Source organism: Lactuca saligna, chromosome 8 (genome assembly GCF_052625555.1).
Source record: "Lactuca saligna cultivar CGN05327 chromosome 8, ASM5262555v1, whole genome shotgun sequence".
NCBI lineage: Eukaryota > Viridiplantae > Streptophyta > Magnoliopsida > Asterales > Asteraceae > Lactuca > Lactuca saligna.
Window position 1 is genome coordinate 5614804 of NC_136424.1, and position 20501 is coordinate 5635304.

The 20501-nt window shown below is 34.2% G+C and overlaps 1 protein-coding gene across 3 annotated transcripts; it reads right to left on the reverse strand.

Annotated features, from left to right (window-relative positions):
- Positions 1-14292: 14292 nt before the first annotated feature.
- On the reverse strand, positions 14293-17996 carry PTB2 (polypyrimidine tract-binding protein 2). 3 transcript variants are annotated; one of them, XM_078969087.1, is made up of 11 exons: positions 17818-17996; positions 17237-17436; positions 16948-17157; positions 15981-16043; positions 15816-15889; positions 15647-15739; positions 15505-15562; positions 15257-15361; positions 15093-15174; positions 14883-14995; positions 14293-14802 (listed from the first exon to the last, which is right to left on the reverse strand). In XM_078969087.1, exons 2-11 carry the CDS (start codon positions 17420-17422, stop codon positions 14398-14400), a joined length of 1389 nt encoding a protein of 462 aa, XP_078825213.1. In that variant the 5' UTR covers positions 17423-17436; positions 17818-17996; the 3' UTR covers positions 14293-14397. The 3 variants fall into 3 exon arrangements, with proteins under 3 accessions (XP_078825213.1, XP_078825215.1, XP_078825214.1); XM_078969089.1 differs by lacking the exons at positions 17237-17436; positions 17818-17996 and adding an exon at positions 16729-16789 and having other exon boundaries at positions 16948-17134; XM_078969088.1 differs by lacking the exons at positions 17237-17436; positions 17818-17996 and adding an exon at positions 16729-16792 and having other exon boundaries at positions 16948-17134.
- Between the last annotated feature and the right edge of the window lie 2505 nt (positions 17997-20501).

A 20501-nucleotide genomic window follows, 5' to 3' on the forward strand; every position in this document is an offset into this window, starting at 1 on the left:
TACCATGCTTCCAACTACTCACAAGCAACCAATCTTCGTCGAACTTTGGATTGTTCTTTGACAGTTGTTTAATTATTTTAGTCAAAACCGATTCTAGTCCCTTTTCCCTCTAAATGCGCTAGACATTTGGAAAATTTTAGAATGGTCAAACATTAAAGCATTTGCAATCGATCCTATACCCGAAGCGTATGGGACACGATGCACAATGTTTTATTTGCTATGTTCTCAAAATTCGAATTGTGAAGAGGAATGCCGTAATCATAATCGAAATTTTAAGAACACACTATGTACCCTTGACTAAGTTTATTAACATTTCTCAACCTAATCCTTTAGATTTGAAATGAAGCATAATATTCTCTCCCTTAATTATAGCAAAACAACCTTTCAACTCTTACAACTTTGCAAAGTATGACTCTTGTTTTCTATAATTAATATTGCCAACTATGCAATACGTGCCTTAATAATCATACAATCATAACGTTTATGCTCCAACTATCATGATGATTATTATAAAACATAGCACTTATGCTCCCACTAGCTTCGACATGTATTCATAAACATCTTAACTTTCAGAAAGACAATACCTATTGAATTTCTTAAGTCCATGTTTCTAATACTTAGTGCTTTGATAATCTTTTATCAAGGCTTCTTGAACTTATACACCTTGCCTTAGATAGTTCATATGTGTGTCTTAACAATTAAAACTAATTGCCAAACCTCACAATTCAAATTATGGAAAGGGATGTCGTAACCATGATCGAATTCGAGAATGCAATTTTACAATCACTATCTTTTAAAATCTTTCTTAGTGAAAGCATTTTCTCACAATCATTTTCACGAAGGAGGAAATCTTATGACACTTAGATTTAAACGGTGTATGTGTTCCTATCCATGTGAATTTGTTAAAATCCAAAGTTTACGACAAATTCAAACTCATATGGATCGAACTTTCTTAATCTTGATTTCTTGCCTTATGGTAGCACATCTGCCCACCACGTCTTCCAAGTAGTTAAGTATCTCACCTTTTCCTATCAATGTACTTTCCATTGATCAAGGTCCTTGCCTTTTATGCATTCAAATGAGAACTCATAGGACTCACATGCATAATTAACTCGATTGGATTGGCACAGAAACAAAATAATATCTTCACGATAGGTTGTAAACCTCAACTCGTGTGCTAGTGACGATCGATAAGGCTTATTTGATTTGTTCTTGAAACTTTTCAAGACTATTAAGACTCCCACTGACTCCTTGACATATACGATTCTCTTATCAAAACATTTCTTGACAAACAAATATTCAAGAGTTAGTGTAGCTTATATCAAAACAAAGCACTTCATAATTTTGGTCTTAGTTGGTCTTTGTCTTATCCAATACATCACAACTTTCCACAATTGATGAATGTTATAAACCTTCTTAATACTATTCACTCAATGTCACAATCTTGACTTTAAGACTTGTTTTGGAACGAAGTATGATTGACTTCTTGATTTGACCATTTCTTCAATCTTTGATTCCTCTTCTTGGACATACAATTGTACCAAAACTCATTAGAGGATCAATTGAGATATGGTTCTTAATCATTAAGACCTATCATAAAACATAAAAGCTACTCTCCCTTCTTCTTAGAATGGAGAAACTCTTATCTTTCTTCCTACTTGATTCTTCTTATTCGTTTTGCTATTGATCTAAACCCTTTAATCAATTCAAAATTACACTTAATCTTGCAAGTGTAATCATATTTACTAAGCCTTTAGTAAATCATGACGAATATCTTTGTTACTCTTATGGTGAACTTGATCAACACACAACTTTGTGTACTCGATCTCCTAGTCCTTCACTTGACACTTTGTCAATGAATTAGTCCAATTTCCAAATACGAAATTCCTCATTCATCGTGCATCCACGTTGCATGATTCCAAGTTTCTGTCCAATTGAAACTTGGGCGATGAGAAACTCTCCCTATTTGGTAAATTCTTGACATTTCCATAAATAACATAACTAAGAATCATATCCATTCGTTGTAGAAATATTCAAACATCAATTTACATAACGATTTCATTGCAAGGAAGTAAACAAATAAATAAATAAGTCAAACAAAATTTATTTTATTTATAAAAGCAGCGGAAAAGCATTTGTCCTTACAATGCACAATCTATTGAAAACTATGTAAAAAGAAAATTTCTAACAACTCTATCATAACTATCTAAGCTCAAAATCCAATCTTCAAGTCCATGAGATCGAGATCCATCTCTTGTGATTAGATTCATCTTGCTCTCTTATCAAGCTTCCTTTCTTTTCACCGATCCTTCAAAACATTCAAATGCAATCTTATCACATCATGTATTAAGAATCAATGAATAGGAACTTAATGGAGTTAGATAGTGGATTCTTACCTAAAGCGTAGTCATACTTTTGACTCTCCCATCTCTTAGATCTCTTAGGTAGATAGGGCAACTTCGTCTCCAATGCCCCTTCTCTTGGCAATAAAAGCAAATTAACTCCTTTGGAACAACACATGGAACTACTTCAGACATCGCCTTTCTCTTATGATCAAACTTTTCGATCATTGCATGTCTTTCATTGCCATTGTCTATATCCATAGAGGTCTTGAAGGCAGATTCACCAATCAACTTTGCTTTTCTATTGTGCCAAACCATTGTTGATTCAGCAGCAATAAGCATGTAGGTGAGATCTATAAGTGTCACGTCGTGGTTCATCATATAGTACTCTCTTACGAACTCACTATACGAGTTAGGAAGTGACTGAAGAACCCAATCAACAACCATCGCTTCACCGACAACGGATCCCATCATTCTTAATCTATCAATGTGTGACTTCATCCCTAAGACGTGTGCACACACCGACTTACCCTCTTTATGTTTACTTCCCAAAAGGCTTGAGTGATATTGAACCTTTCAATTTTACAATCTTGTGGGTTAGGGAGAATAATTGGAGGAGGAGGAGGAAGTGAAGCATGATTTCTTGTTCCTCGATCGAATCGTGGAATATCATCTTCATGTGGAATGCTTGTTCCACAGGACTTCAGAAGACCATAGTTGTCGAACTTTGACATCGGGAGAAAAACGAATTCAAGTTAGTTGATTGATTGAGTCCTTGGTAAATCACCCAAATGAAATTCCAAGGCTAGGACCCAACACAATATCCTACAACTCGGGAGAGGGGTGCCGTAACCCAAATTGCAGAACATTTGAAGGTAAGTGAATGACGATTCACTAGTTTCCACCATGAAAAACGAAAAAGAAATTTAAGTTTTAAATCTATGAAAACTCCTAGATCCTTTGAGATTCATTGAACATTTCAATGGCATGTTTAAATCTCGGTATGCCCCTCTTGTTTGTGACTGGGATGCCGGGGATCACAAAGTAGGTGTGAATAACCATGCAAACTACATGGTGCCCTCACATGTTACAATCACCTATTCGATGTGCTGGTAAACCACACACACTCCACCGAACTATGACAAACATTGAGTCACCCTTTGCTACCTTTGCTTAGAACCATTTAGTGTGCCGGTAAACCACACACGCTCCACTAATGTCTTTGCAAGGGCACAAAGTGTAATTTCATGGAATTGCATCAATTCACTTTTGCCTAAGTAACTAAGATTGGGAATTTGAAAAACATTTAGTTACTTTGTATTTCATTATACTTATAATGGAAGGTTTCGTCCTATCCTACCCGTTCGGCTAACGACCCTCCACTAATCAAGAGTGCGGTGGGTAAGAGTGGATACCCATTCAATCGCCATTTTATAGGCAATTTCCTTAAACACCCCTTATAGACCAGCTTCGTGAATGAGGCCTACTAACGGTAAGACTGACTTTTACTCATACATATATATAATGTTAGACTTTTAATGTTATATATAGTATAGGGTGTATTTTATACTTTTAAAATACTATGTGGTTAACTTTAATAATTACACTTTTAATTCAATTAAATTGTTAACCTAAACTTTTATGGATTTATTAAACCTATTTTAATTATACTCCTTAATTAATTAATAAAACCATAAAGGTGTGATTTGAACTTTTCAAACCATTACTAGGGTTTTAGAATTTAACATTTCTAATTAAACCTTTAATCAACTTTTAAATTCCAAAACTTGAGGGCAAGTTTTGAAACATTTTTCAAAACATTAGGGTTTTAACTATTTAAATTTCAAAACTCCAAAACTTTTGGGTTCAAATTTAAACTATAAAACCTAAAGGGGAAAATATGAAACCTTTCATAACAACAAGGATCAAATAACAAATAATTTTAAATTAACATTTAATCACATAATTATCCATATTTGATTTATTTAATGATTTCTTGCAAAACAATTTATCAATTTACTCAAAATAATTAATCAATTATCTTATAAGGAAACAATTATCTTGTTAATTGATAATTATCTTTAATTAGATCAAGAATATAGTCATATATATCATAAAATCGGATTTATATTGATCTAACATGATAAGGTAACTATCCATATGCAAAAAACAGCAAGAAATCCCGAGATAAGCATTATCTGACGAATTGACTCGTCGAGTCAGGCATGGACTCGTCGAGTCTGCATGGACTCGGCGAGTTCAGCCATGGACTCGGCGAGTCCAGCCTTCAAAATCCAAAAAATCGAATTTTTCAGTTATACAATGCATCAATACAATTGAAACCAAGCTAGGATCTGATACCACTGATGGGTTTTGGTCATAAGACATCCTATGTGCTCATACAAACCCTAATGCTTGGATCTAGGTTTCTCTATTGTACATGCTTTGAATCCAAGACTATAAACCCTAATTCTAACATATGGAAATCGACATTAACATATAATTAGGTTTAATAACATACCTTGATTGTTATATAGCAATAACAATCACAACTCCACCTTGGATTGACTTTGGAATGCTTAGAGTCACAAGTGTCACTCCTCTAATAGCTTACAAACACCATAAGCAAATGGAGAAGGTATAAAGAGAGAGGTGAGAGGTTAGAATTCGTATCTAGGACCTCTTGGGAAGGGATACACGAATTCATGACCCTAGGGGTGTTTATATATAGGTGTAGAGATAGGGTTTCAGTCATTATACTTATCTAGTTGATTATCCATTAAGCAACCAATAAGATAATCCTTGAATCCTTATCATACTCGAATTCTAAGGCTTTCCAACCTTAAATTCGTCCACCATATAAATAAGATAATCCTTACCTTATTTTGTAACTATCACATAATTACAAATCAGCCCCTCTAGTTTAATTAATTACATTTGATCACAAAACTAATTCTTAATTAATTATTGACCAATATTAATTAAACAAATATGATTTCTCCTTTAATATATTATTCTTATAACATATTAATAAATCATATTATCCTCTCTCTCTTTATTCATTTCTCCAATCAAGTTGCTTTGGTGAAGGCAACCCAAAAGGACCATGCACCATCGGGTCAAGTACATACCAAAATAGTTATGGACTTAGACACTAATCCAACACATAAGTCATATAAAATTTATCTTAATAATATTTCATCTATCACATAACATCTTTGCACATAAGCACATATAACATTCAATTATTTAAATATTTCATATCTTTGTGTAAGATGAAAGTAACTATATACTCACTTTTTAAAGTGGATGACTATAAAGTTGAGAAACGGTTCGCTTCAGTACTTAGCTTTTCCTTCTATGTGACGTAGGTTCGTATCACTAAGTCTTAGTCTTATATTCCTGGTGAGTAATGATAGTCTAGATCTATCAAGTATGAAACAACCAGGTAGAGTCATATCGGAGGTAGGGTTCGTTTAGTATACAAGACATATTGTTTGAAAATCCCACTTTAAACACCTCGCTAAATCCAGCCCAGACATCATCCATGTAAGTAGATCAATCAGTATAATGATTTGGAATCACTGATAAATCTTAGTTATAGGTTCAAGACTATGACTATAATTAAAAGTTACATTTTAATAAAATAAGTGTAACTTAACTTATAGAGCTTTTAGCGAAAACTGGGAATTATGCACGTTGAACTCCAATCTGAGAGCTTCTATTCATCGGCTATCTGACACCGCAGGGATTCTCTGAAGTGGTCGGAAACTCGGGAGTAAAGGGCTAAAAGCTAGAAAGTATTCCAGAGAAAATCAAAGACAGGTGTGTGAGAAATAGACTGAAACTCGCAACTATATATAGCCAAACTCGGAGAGAGCGTCGCGCAAATGGTCGAATCAGGTGACATGGCCTTCTCCAGACCCGATACATGTCAAAATCTTATTGCGGGTAAAAAGTGTGTCACGTTTACGCGCGAAAAATTCTATTTTCTTTAAAAATTCATATTTTCTTCATAAGAGCTCCTTATTTGACATATTTTATATCTACACGTAGTTATTGACAAATTTTGAATAAATTTTTAAAGTTATATTTTTAACAAGCTTAGACTGTTAAATTCCGTACGATATCCATTTTGGATTGTCTTTGTATAGACAGATAGGTAATGATGAGATCTTCAATTCTCGTTTATATTGTTTTTTCCTAACAATCGACCAATTTCAGTTTTGGTTTCTATGCTAACACAGTCGCGCTGAAAACTTTGAGAAAACATAACTTCCTTATATGAAGTCAGACTTGGACGTTCTCAATATGTGCGCTCTCAGTTTTGCGATTACTACGAATTTCGTTTAGATTGTTAAGGCTAATAAGAAACCTATCTAAAATTCACTTTTTATGATATGAAAAGTCGTGTCGGTTTAATCGTGAAACTTCAAAGAAGCATAACTTCTTCATACGAAGTCGGATTTCAGAGTTCTTTATATGTACAGAATCCTTATCACATATAATATAACTTTGGTTAAGATTATTTATCCTAAATAATCTTCTATTAAAAATTTTGTGACAACCGTCAAATTCTAGTCAATTCAAAGTCAAATAAAGTCAACAAGTCAAACCGGTCAGCTCAACTAACCCTTGTGTACTTGGACTTGCGTTCAGTATTTACTAAACAACTCACTATTCTAATAAGAGAACATAAATCGAAAAGTACGTACAACTAGATCTCTTTAACCTAAAACTGTGCTACGTGGCGAGCCAAACTGATAAAACAATGTTGCATACTCATCGGGAGTGTGTAAGATCCTAAAACAAGGCTTAACAGGGTTTACAAACCTTGCCTTCCGAAGCTAGACACTCACAAATACCACACTCGAAACCTCTCTCAATCGTTATCACTCTACCTCTCTCTATTTGAAATCTCTCTAAGTATGTGAAACCTCTCCCAAAACTCTCTTTGTATGAGAAATCTCTATAAGTATGTTAAATCTCTCCCAAGTCTCTCTAAGTATGTGAAATCTCTCCCAAATCTCTCCAAGTATGTGAAATCTCTCTCGAATATCTCTCTGTATGACAAATCTCTCCAAATATGTGAAACCTCTCTCAAATATCTCTTTGTATGAGAAATCTCTCCAAGAATGTCTAATCTCTCCCAAATCTCTCCAAGTATGTGAAATCTCTCCCAAATCTCTCTCAAAAGCTTCCCGTAACTTTTTAGAATCATTCGGGTCATTCCGACCCTTAACCGGGTCAAAAACGGCTTAAAACGGGATAAAAACGAGAAAAATGGACCTTAGGAACCGAAACCCTCTTATAAGAGGCGAAGTTCCTTAGGACCCGAAGGTCCTCTTAGGGACCGAAAGTGAGAGGACCGAACCGAGCCAGGAGGAACCGAACCCAAGAAAAGGAGAAACCGAACCCAAGAAAAGGAGGAACCGAAAGTACTGTTCACCCGAACCGAAGGTACTGTTCACCCGAACCGAAGGTACTGTTCACCCGACCGAAACCTCTTGAGCCGAACCGAAACCTCTTGAGCCGAACCGAAAGTACTGTTCACCAAACGAACCGAAGGTACTGTTCACTACAGTCCGTTCGGTTCGCATATTCTCGCCTTTTATCGCCGAACCGAGCCTCGGTTTCTGATCTCTATTCTCTCGCTCGGTCTCTGATCTCCGCTCCTCGCCTCTCTGTTCTCTCCTTCCCCCTCTCGGCTCCTTCCTTCCTTCTTCTTCCCTCTCGGTTCTGCCTCCCTCTCTCTCGGTTCAGCACCAGAAGGCCGAACCTCGGCCAGAATTTCGCATATTTGCCACTTTTAGCCCATTTTTGATATTTTTAACATTTTAAGCCCGTTTTTCGTGATTTTAAAGCGGGATTTTCTCCAGAAATTATATTTTAACATAATAAACTCTAAATATTCATAATTTAAACATATTTTGATGAAAATCATTATCTAAATAATAAAAATCAAATGGGTGAATTATTAAAGGTGGAGTGTTGACTTTGCCTTATCCAAAGTCACAAGCAACCACCCCACACCCACTCTTTGACTAACCACACCTCCCCACCTTACCTAGGTCACATCAATGTCCCTCACACTCAATTTACCCTCATTCCCACGTTTTTAGAGCTGGAACAAACATCCTCTCTCCTCATTTCTCTCATTTGCCCTCATTTCACTAAGAATCAAACACCACTTTTCTCTCAAACTTTTCCCACTCCAATTTCGAGATTCAAGGCTGATTTTCAAGTGTTCTTCCACTCTTAGTAAGTATAATTCATCCTCCTTATGATTATTTCACTTCATTCTACTCAAATCATGAATATCTTATGCAAATTCCATCATATTAACGTTAGAGCTTCGAATCTTCAAGTGATTCTTCAAGTGTTCTTGGGTTGAACACTTCTCTTCTTCAACAATCATCTACTGAAATCACTCAAGGTGAGTTCATACCCCTACATTTTCATGTTTTCTCAAGTTTTCAGGGGGGGAATACAAGTTACAACACTAAGAACATAACTAGATTTTTCTAACAGCCTTCATCAGAAAAGTTCAACTCCATTCACGGACTGTTTTGGGCATGTTAAAAATTTTTGTTTTCAAAACTGTACAAGGTTCAAATAGTTCAAGTTTTTAGCTTTAAAATGACTACTTGCACATCTCCATACGATTTTTCTACAATTTATGGTGATTTTTACAAAACTGCCTATCATTTCAAACAACAATCCGGACCAGTCTGTGATTATGGACTTTTTCACCCAAGTTAGAGGTCATTATAAATTGTGATAAAAATTATGAGCAAACTAGACACATTTTGTGAACTCTCAGAATTTACGGATCTAGTTTTTGACTTCGTATGATTTTTCTAGGATTTTTCCAAAACAGGGCAGAATTGCTAAATTTTGCCAACAGCATGTAAATATCATAACACTTTGTATTATGTTGAGCAAAGTGTATAATCATAAGTTTTAATATTTGAATGTGTTTCCTAGTTAGTTTATCATTATGAACTGAAACTAAGACATTCATATTAAATATTATTCATTCATATTGGAGCACGTATTATTTAACTATAAAAAGTATAGTTTGAATATATTTATAACACTAATACATTTCCATAAAAGAGTTCATACATATTACATACATTTTAGATAAACTATAATAGGTATAGTTTATGATACATCACTCAACACACTCGTACAAAAAGGGTACATTCATACAATAAAGATTTATATTCACACACATTTAACGTAAACTTGTTATCCTATATTGTGAGTTTCTCTATTTTTCTCTCTCTCTCTCTCTCTCCCCGTACGTCCGAGTGCGGGATATAATTCCTGGTAGTTATAATCAGAATCTCAACTTGATACTTGTATATAGATCTATATTGGGTTTGACACCCCACACCTTTCTGCTAGCTACAGTTGGACCTGCAGGTCTACGGGTGACAAATGTCATTTTAATTTTCGCGACGCCTGAGAACGTCGTGGCAGGTTCACATAGTCATAGTATGATTATAGCGGCTCACATAGGATATAACAATCCATAAGTTTACGGGATTTTATTTTTAAAACCTAAATGAGTTTTATGTCGATTTAAAATCACTTTTTATCTCTAGGGGTACAAATACAAAGTGTCGGGTCTCTATACAAAGTTATATTGATATTAAAACTATTCTTCCTCTAGAATTGTTAGACTTCAACTATAGTCGCTGAGTGTATATGTTTGAGTCATATAAGAATTTAGTCTTGGTTGGCCTAGAATTGGTGGTGCCCGCCTCATCTCCTGTTCCTCGTTGGGTTGTGGACCTAGGGCAGACCCACTATATTCAACGTTTTATCTAATTTAAATCTTATATAACTTATATACACTGGACGATTATAGAGGAACTCTACGGGTCATTCTAGGGTTCATTAATGCATCATATAGGAATATTTCTATTCATACTTAACTAAGAAAATATTTGATTTTTTAGAAATCAAACTATATCGATTTTTCAAGGAAAAGCGGTTTCTACTTCAAACAAAACTCTTATGAACTCACCAACCTTTGTGTTGACACTTTTTAAAACTACTTGTATTCTCAGGAAATCAGTGAAACAGGAAAACTTCATCGCTTTGAGGATGGAACGCTAAACCGTCAACAATTTATTTTGTCATCATAATGTAATTGCTTTTGAAGCATATAAACATATACTTTGGTGTAACTTTTGCAATTATATATATGGTGGTTGTTTTTACTTTGAACACTATTATACACGTTGTTGTGATACTGTACATGAAGTCCTCCACCCCCAGACGTTTCCGCCATCCTTGGTTTGGGGGTGTGACAGATTTGTTTTTATCTCTTTTTCTATTTCAATTGTCTAGCCCGAATCTACATGTATTACACATATAAGTTGTTATGAAACTATGTTTTAGAGCTGCATTCCACAAATGAAGGTACAATCTTTAAGGTAGATTTTTATACTACACCCAATCCAACATTTGTTACTAGAAATTTCAAAAGAATATATGTTTGTTTGCGTCCTTTAAAGGAAGTATTTAAGGCATGTATTAGAGATTTTTAAGGTTTAGTTGGTGCCTTTATGAAAGGGTCATTCCCTGGTTAAATTTTTACAGTAGTTGGTATGGACTCAAATAATGACATATACCCCCTTGTATATGTCATTGTTAACACCTGAAAACACATCCTCTTAGAAAGTGATTTTTGGAATGCCTTGATGATGACTTGGACTTGAATGCACACTCTAATTTCACATTTGTGACTGACATACAAAAGGTTAGTACATCATTAATGTAGTTACTTATAGATTTGTCATTAAATATTAACTAACTAGTATGTTAATGTGTTTATGGTCTTATTCATGCCTTAGCACAAATGTTTCATTGTGTTCAACATGAGTTTTTCCTCATACACATCAATAAAATATGGAAAGGAAAATAGTACAAGGAACACCTATGGAAGCGTGCTACAGCAACCACTATCTTAGAATTAGAACATTTCTAGAAAGAGATCAACTATTATGACAAGGAAGCTTGTAGGTGGCTTAATCAAATTTACACTCATCATTGGGCTAGGAGTAACTTCAAAGGTACACCAGATAACTATATGCTAGTATACTTTAGCTTAGCAATATATTTACATGTTCAACCATTTATTGAAAAGTATATATATATATATATATATATATATATATATATATATATATATAGAGAGAGAGAGAGAGAGAGCGAGAGAGAGAGAGAGAGAGGTAGGTTCCGTTGAGATTAAAAATAAAATAGAGATCTTGAGATTCAACCTCAGCCACGTATTTCACATCTGCTGCTCTAACCCTTCGGCGTACCGGCGCGACAGGTCTGGTGTAATCATAAATGATTACACAGTGTCACCCGTTCCTTTCTCCTCTGCCACCATCCCCACCACCGTAACCGCCACCGCCACCACCACTACCACCACCTCTGACACCAGTCGACCCCACCATTGTCACCTCCATTATTTATACCACCGCCACCTCTGTCACCACTACCTCTTCTGCGACTAACTGTAATAATCATTTATGATTACTCAATCTGTGAACAGACATATATGTATAATCATTTATGATTATGCATATACGTATAAACATATATAATCCTGTATGATTATACCTCTCTACCATATAATCATTTATGATTACGCATACATCGTTGCTGCTGGTACGTTGGAGCATTAGAGCGGCAAATACGAAATATGTGGCTAAGGTTTAATCTCAAAATCTCTACTTTTTTTTATTCTCAAGTGAACCATCCCCTATATATATATATATATATATATATATATATATATATATATATATATATATATATATATATATATATATATATATATATATATATATATATATATATATATGTGTGTGTGTGTGTGTGTGTGTGTGTGTGTGTGTGTGTGTGTGTGTGTGTGTGTGGTACTAAACAACATGTCTCAACGGTTTATGGTAGGATGTGCATGTTATGGACATAAAAAAAACATATGTTGCAGTTGTAGGAGATGGGAAATTATAGGGATCCCTTGCAAACATGCAATAGCAACTCTAGACGAAATGAACAAGAATATTGAGCACACAATAGATCTTTACAAATGGATCCATAAAGTGTAGTGGTTAGATATATGAAGAAAGCATGTAAATTTTAAGGTTGAACCCATAAAAGAAAGAAGTATGTGGCCAATGAGTTAGTGTCTAGCCAAATTAACCCCTCCCCTACATCACAAGAAAGTTTGTAGGCCTAAAAAGAAGAGGAAGCGGAGTAAGGATAACAAATTGAACCAAAATCAAAAATCAAACCAATATAGGAGTAAAAAAACAAATCAGTGGAGATGGAGGTTGTCAAGAACAAGGGGATAACTCCAAGACATGTGGATGTCAAGGTAGGGGTAGTGAAGAGGGTGGTCAAGGTGGTTGTCATACACATGGTCAACGTGGTAGTCAATAACATAACCAAGGTGTGAACTAAATGGATGTATAGTTTGGTTTCATTTAGGTTATTACATGTTACTTCGAACAATGTTTATGCTTTGTCATGGTGGTAAATACGGTTTAAAAAACAATGGTTTCTTTTGGGGTAGCACTTTGTGGCAATTTTTATGGTTAAGTATTTGTCATGTTTAAGCATTAATGTTGTATGTAAGAGTAATATTGGTATGTATGTCATTGGAATTAAACCGGTACCATATGTAATACATCATCTAGAAAACAGATTTTGCATTACCTTTAGCATTACTATAAACCTTACATTTACAACTACATGTGACCTACATATGATCGTAGGTCGCATTCATAAAATCAGATTTCATAATTTCCCCGAAAAAAACCAACCCCCCAAACTTATCATTACCACCTATATGTATACACCAATGCAATAAACAAGCAAAACCCAATTGTATAACAAACAAATCTTAAGCTGTATTGTTTCAACATTAAAGAATTGGATCGATGCTTCCATCCTATTAATATTCATCAGCAAACCAAGGTTAATTGAATTTGACCTTGCACACATGGGTGGGTCAACCCATCCATGAAATCCACACCTTGACTCCTGTGATTTCCGAAAATAACAATCTCTAGTGCACAAATAAGAAAACACATGTATTGATTTTTTTGTAAGAAAAACCCATAATGTTTTAAGATTGACATACCAATTTAGGGCACGTGAAAAAACATCGACCAGGGTTAAGCGATTTCCATGACATTTTCAGAATAACGACTCTTACACAAAAGCACACAGCCATGTTGCTTGATTTTTTTTTACCTTACTTGTATAGAAGAAGAGACATTTGGTAAAGGACAACGTGAAGCTAAAGGGAAAAGTTAAAAGACAATTTTACCCTCGGATGATAGATACGTGGAGTGGGTTAACAAATGAGAGATAACATGGATTGTTCTATGGACTAAAAACACAATAAAAACCGAAAATGATGAAGTTTGTTATTTTGGACTCATATGGACCAAAAAAAAAAAACAGTAAGCCACGATTACCAAATTTATGGTTTTCTCTAGTTTTATTTGTTTGAGTTAGTTAACTCTCCGATATTGTTGTGCTGGAAAAAAAAACATAAAAATTACCGGTTATTTGGACAAATTTAATTGGAAAAGTTTGATGCCTTTCAACATTGAAGGGTTTAATGTATTTATATGATCACACAATATTATGTATTTTTCAATATTTTGCCAATATAAGAAATAATCTAACATAGGACTTACAACCTACGTTTACAGGCTATTTGAACAAAATGAATAGAAGAATTCTGATGTGTAGTACCTTTTAACAGTCAGAAAATGAAAGTAGTATTTTTTTAATTTTTTTCTGATTAAAATACCATAAAATAGCTTGTATTTTTCAATAAATGACACAAGGAAAATTCCCAACAAATTCGGAATTTCACACATAATTTGGCGGGCAAAATGCAAGAATCTGAAAACCAGTTGCAAACCGCTTCCACTAATTAGAAAAACAATCTTCACAACACAAAACACCATTAAACAAAAAAAAAAAAAAAAAAACAAGTAAATTAAAGATTCTATTGATGGTAACGTGGCGGTGGTGGCCCACCTTGTGGTGGGTACCCATTCTGCCCGTTATAGTGACCCGGCCCATGACCCATTTCAGATGGCATTCCTTGCTGCTGATGTGGCATGTAAGGATGATTATGCATCTGTTGTTGCGGATGTTGATGTTGATGTTGCTGCATATGCATTGGCATGGACTGGGGCCCAGCTGGAGCACCCGGGGCCCACCCTCCTGACGACTGAGGTGCTGCTGCTGCTGCTGCTGCGTACCCTTCTGGTGCAGGGATGTACTGTGCACCACCACCACCGTATTGTGGCGGCCCTGATGGTGGTTGTTGCCCCAAGATGGACGGTTGTGAATTCATCATCTGTGCGCCAGCTGGCACTGTGTAATCTCTACTGCGGTCATTGTTCACCTGTAAATATGTTTAATGAAAACATTACGAAATTTGTCTTTTTGGGATGAAAAGGGTAAAATGGTCATTTTACAGTATACCTTGATGCTGAGATCAGTGTGTCGAGAATAAGAGATGTGAAGCTTGCAAAACCCTCCATCATATATACAGTGCCCTTCCAACGCTTCCTTGGCTACAATAGCTGTCTGAACATCTGAAATTTATAATATTTTTAACATTTTACAAAATTATATAATAAGTTTTTCAACACTTGTCATCAAAAAAAAAAAATTATAATAATCAAGTCTCACCAGGGTATTGAATTAGAGCCTGAACTCCACCATTTTTGTCAAACATTGCTATCTTTAAAACAGGCCCAAAAGCAGAAAATACCTGTTTACAACAAAGTGAGATTAAAAATGAAAAACACATATGATCAAATAGAAAAAAAACACAAATATTTGTATATATATACCATGTGTAAAACATCCAAGGTGACTGCATACTGCATGTTTTCAATAGAAGCAAGAAGAACATTACTCTCGGATTCAATCTTCTTTCCATCTAAACCCAAACTGAACTGAAAAAGCAACAAACTAGTAAGCATACAATATATAAATATAAAATACATACAATATATAAATATAAAATACAACAAAAAGTTGAGTAATTTTACAAAACAATCCTTCAAGCTATTATTATTTTACAAAAAGTTGACTTTACCTGACCAGTAGCATCTATTGCTGAAGATGCAACAGGAAGCATAGGATTTGTATAGTCCCTTAATAAATAAAATTATTACGTTAGAGGGGCAAAACTGTCATAAAAAGAAATCAAGTCGGAAAGCTATAATAGTCGTATATACCTGCTACGATGACTCTGGAATTTTACACTCAAATCTGTATGTGCAGAATATGTTATCTTAAGAGAACATGGTCCAAGCTCTGGAATCAAATACCTGCAAATCCATAGGGGCAAAAACGTCAATTTAAAAACAATAACCATAAACCCATACTATATTAATATAATCTCACCTGGGAATACTTCTTCCATCAAGAGCATCCTTTGCAGAAGTAGCAGTTTCTGAATCTGTAAACTGCACAAGGGCCTGAAAACAAAATATATTAATATAATATAAACCCACTTCCATACCATGTCATTCTTAAAAGATATTAAAAATAATAATAATAATAACACACCTGAAATCCAGCTGTCTTCTCAAAAGTTGTGATTTTATGCACAAAACCAAACGCAGAAAACACCTATACAACAGAAAGATTTAGAAATTGAGGAGTAAAAAGCTATATAAGTAACATTATCCAAGACATACAGTGCAATATGACACACAAAAGAATTCAGATATATTAACCAAAGAATCTTTTTTTTCTACAAACAAAGGTATAATGTAATATGCAAAACATTGATAGGGTTAGTAAGGCAGCTTATAAAAATGTCTGAATAACAAAAAAAAAAACATATAGGGCACAAGAATTAGAATACTTCAATTTAGAACATCTCCAATTTAGTGAGAAGGTGACCAATCAATAGTTTTAATCGACTTCTGTCAGCACAGGTTCCACTTCCCAAGCTTCTATCATATACATTAAAAGAAATTAGCACAAGACATCATACAAAAAACACACACACACACCTAGACTATGTGTCTATTATGTATATATAGTCATTAAACCAAATTCTTGACACTACTTCTATAGTGGTAAGTTTCATGTCTACTTTGTCCAGTTCATATAGTAAAGAATGCATACACAAAGTAATGATGGTTAGAAGAACATTAATTTTTAGAGTATGTGATAGGGAAAATCTGAAAAGCAAAATAAAAAGTATGACTATATCCTAAACTCTAATAAGTGTAGGGATAGGAAGAGATGAGGAGGAAGAAAGAGGCAGTGTTAAGGAAGGGGAAAGGAGAAAAGGAGACAAACACACATGCGCTCTTTCTCCCCAAGCAATAAGCTTCTTCCATTGAAGATAAATCCTTGATATGGGCCTGCTGATCCATTTACATTTGACGTCAAACAGTGAAGCTTAAGCTACAACCTAACAAGTACCAAATGCTATAGATATATATTGGCATCATCTATCTACTTTTATTGTATAACTTACCTTCTTTAATCATGTTGTACATGAAAAGGTGAAATTACTTACCAGGTGTAAGACATCAATGCTGACAAGGCGAGCATCATTGCCCTCTATGGTTACCAGAAGTACATTTCCAGCAACATCTGCAGAGGTTTTGTTGTTCACAATTTCTTGCCTGTTGGAATACTGTAGGTAGACAGTTTTCCCTCGCACCTGAGCTGGTTCTGATGATGAAGCATAATATGATATCATTGCTATAGCTTGATTTTGTTCAGCCTATAATGAATTTTGACAGAAGAAGGCATTAGGGAGACTCAAGATTCTTTCATACATCCAATTGACATTTAACACTTACAAATTCAATGAAGGCTTGATTCCTGTTTGCTCCAACATTACACTTTGTGTTCACAACTTTACCAAACGGCTTCCCAAGTTCAATTAGTTCCTCTTCAGTGCATTCCCATGGCAAGTTTCTCAAATGGAGAACCTTGGATGGGGTCTGTGTGTACCGGAACTGAGGCTGACTGGAGACGGATGCCATCTCGCACTATAAACCTAAATGTGCACAAACAACACAGATTGATTAATTGATTGTTTCTTCATCAACATTTGAACATAACAGCATTAAATATGATTATGAAAAAATTTAGTCTGTTTCACATCCCAAAACACCCAAAAAAAATGTCAACAAGATTATTACTCTCGTAGTAAATCTGGAAATCCAATTCGAACGCTAACCAAAAAGGATATATGTGATACGAAAACACCTTATATGAGGTGAAAAACCAACAATCGATGGCGTTCAGTGTATTTCAAGACACCGAAATGAATTTGACAGAATGAGCAAGCAAAGATTAGATAAACATCTCCAGTGAGATCCACATACGTTTCGGATATACAAACAATAAAGTAGGGCACGATATATTACGGGGTTACCTGATGTAGACGATGAAGCTGTTGTTGGCTTCGGAAATTAGGGTTTGAAACTAGTAGGAATGTAATAAACAAAAAAGAAATCGCGATTTAGAGTCGGCAGATAGAGAGCAAACCACAGCGATAATGAGTAGGGCAAGGATAGATTGTAAAAGTAACGGGGCTTCACAAATCACAACTATCTTCTTCACCTCCGTTACATAAAATTAAAAACAATGGGTTTTATTCCATACTCTTGGAAATTTTTAATAAAATATTAAACTTTTGTTTAATAAATAAAAAAATAACTATTTAATATTTTGTTTAAATTAATAGAAAAATATATATTTTGATTTTAAAAGAAAATAATACTAAATAATTGAGATTTTTCTGTTTAAAAAATATTACAACTTTATCAAAAAATTCTAAAATAATATAAATTTTCTACATAAAACCTTAATTTAATGCAAAATACTTATTTGATGTTTAAAAATCGGTTCCAACGTGTTAAATTAAATAAAAATACATATAAATAAGGTATTTTGTAGATATCTTTCATAATTAAGTTTTGTTGAGATTCTAAAAAAAATAAAAATCTTGAAATTAAACATTAGTCACATATTTCGCATTTGCTGCTCGGACATTCGAAAGTATCGTTGTGGCGGGTAAGTTATATTCATAAATGATTATACATCATCGTTTGTTCCTTTTCCCCTCCCACCACAACCGCCACAACCATCTCTACCACCAACCGACCTTACCACTGTTACCTCCATCACCTATACCACAATCATCTCCTTCGGTACCAACCACCATAATCATAGATGATTAATCACTTTGTAAACAAGCATATATGTATAATCATTTATGATTATACATCTCTGTCATATAATCATAATCATTTATAATTAGACATTATCATGCCGCACTGGTACGTTGGAGCACTAGAGTGACAAATGAAAAATATGTGGCTAAGGTTAAATCTCAATATCTCTATTTTTTTTAGAATATTAAAGGAATCGTCCTCTATCTTTTATTTGATAATCAGTTGCATATTTATTCTTTGTAATTAGATAACATTTGACTTTATTTTTAATACTCATATTGACCAACTTTGTAAACCCTCAAAAAGACAAATAGCTCATTGTATTCAATATCTAATAAGTTTCTATCTATAATCAAAAAAAAAATGACGTTTCTAAAAAACTGAATTAACCCAACGATCGAAAAGGTTGAACCGAAAATCGATCATCAGACCAGTTCAACTAAAAACTCAGTTTTTAAAATATTATACTTATGTATTATCTTGTTTTTGTTACATAATTTAACAATAATGTGTCTCCAATCGGACATATACAAAGTAAAAGAAATAATATCCTAATATAATATGTCTGAAAGAAGCAATACATTGGAACTAAACTACAAAAACACAACTAATAAAACGTAAAGTGAAAGTGTGTGGGACACGTGTTAAATGATTTCCTTAAAATATGCCCTTATATGCAGGTATCTCGTATGTTTGAACAATCATGACAAATTGTATTATCATATTTATAAAGAAACACTTGCCTAAAACATCATAGAAACTGAGAACATATCTACGAGCTCCCAACTTCGTCGATTGTGGTTGTTGTGATTTCACTATGATATGCTATATAGTTATCACAAACCTCGCTTAAATAAAGTATGCATTTCCTTTGATAGGGATAGATGTAACAACCCAAAAATCCATAAATAAAAATCTCATTTTTAAATCAACTAAAATCAATCAAATCACCAAATCAAAACATCAAAGTATGCCAATGTGAAAATAGTTATCAGAGTACAAATCCCAAAAATCATAAAAAAATGATAAGGACGGTGATAGGGGTGTCAAACCCAACAAACAATAGGAGTACAAAAGACTCCAAATACACTGCTTTAATGCACTAAAGAGTAGTACAAGGCAAGCAAGGTTGAACCACAGAGACACGGGACAAAAGTCTATACCTTTTTGCGCAAGGTACTTTGGCCACAAAAGGGGGTTTTGTTTGCAAAAGTCAAATAATGAAAATACCAATCAACTTTGGAGCATGCAGAAAATGAAATAGATTTGTAAACAAATTGTAAAAGTGATTCCAGTTCTAGTTCTCAATGTTGTCATTTAACCTGATTGTGACTTGATGTAATTTATGATTACTATTCTAAGCTGGTACTGGAAGGTATTAACACGCTCTAATACCTCTCGATTACCAATTTATCTAACCAAAACACGCTCTTTGACTAGACCTAGCTTTACTAATTCAACCTAAACACGCTCTTAGATTGTATTGAAAAACTGCATTAAGTTTTGTACAAGCTTCCCAACAATGTTCATTTCTTCTCATACGCTCGGAAGTGTGAAAACATATGATAAATGTTCTACAATAAGAAAACCTATTGTTTGTTACCAATCATTAACTTTATAGAACAATTAGGTGCCCTAAAAGTTAATTAACTACACAAAAATTCAATTCATGAAAGTGGCCAATCAAACACAAATCAAATTTAAGGATTCTAGTTTAAACAAGAACATAATCACTAGAATAGAATCACAAATCAAACATCAAATCATATGCTTCAAGTCAAGCAATCAACATGTTTTGAACAAGAACTAGAAACTAGGGTTTCTTAGCCACACATGGCTAAGAACAAATCAAACAAGAATAAAGATGGAATTGGAATGTTTA

What these genes read in the sequence shown, in the direction of transcription:
- PTB2 (XM_078969087.1), bottom strand. Translation starts at nt 17,422, where the DNA reads ATGGCATCCGTCTCCAGTCAGCCTCAGTTCCGGTACACACAGACCCCA. An exon ending in TTCCAGAGTCATCGTAGCAG is followed by an intron (nt 15,563 to 15,646) that starts GTATATACGACT and finishes TTATTTATTAAG; the next exon opens with GGACTATACAAATCCTATGC. An exon ending in GGCTCTAATTCAATACCCTG is followed by an intron (nt 14,996 to 15,092) that starts GTGAGACTTGAT and finishes TATAAATTTCAG; the next exon opens with ATGTTCAGACAGCTATTGTA.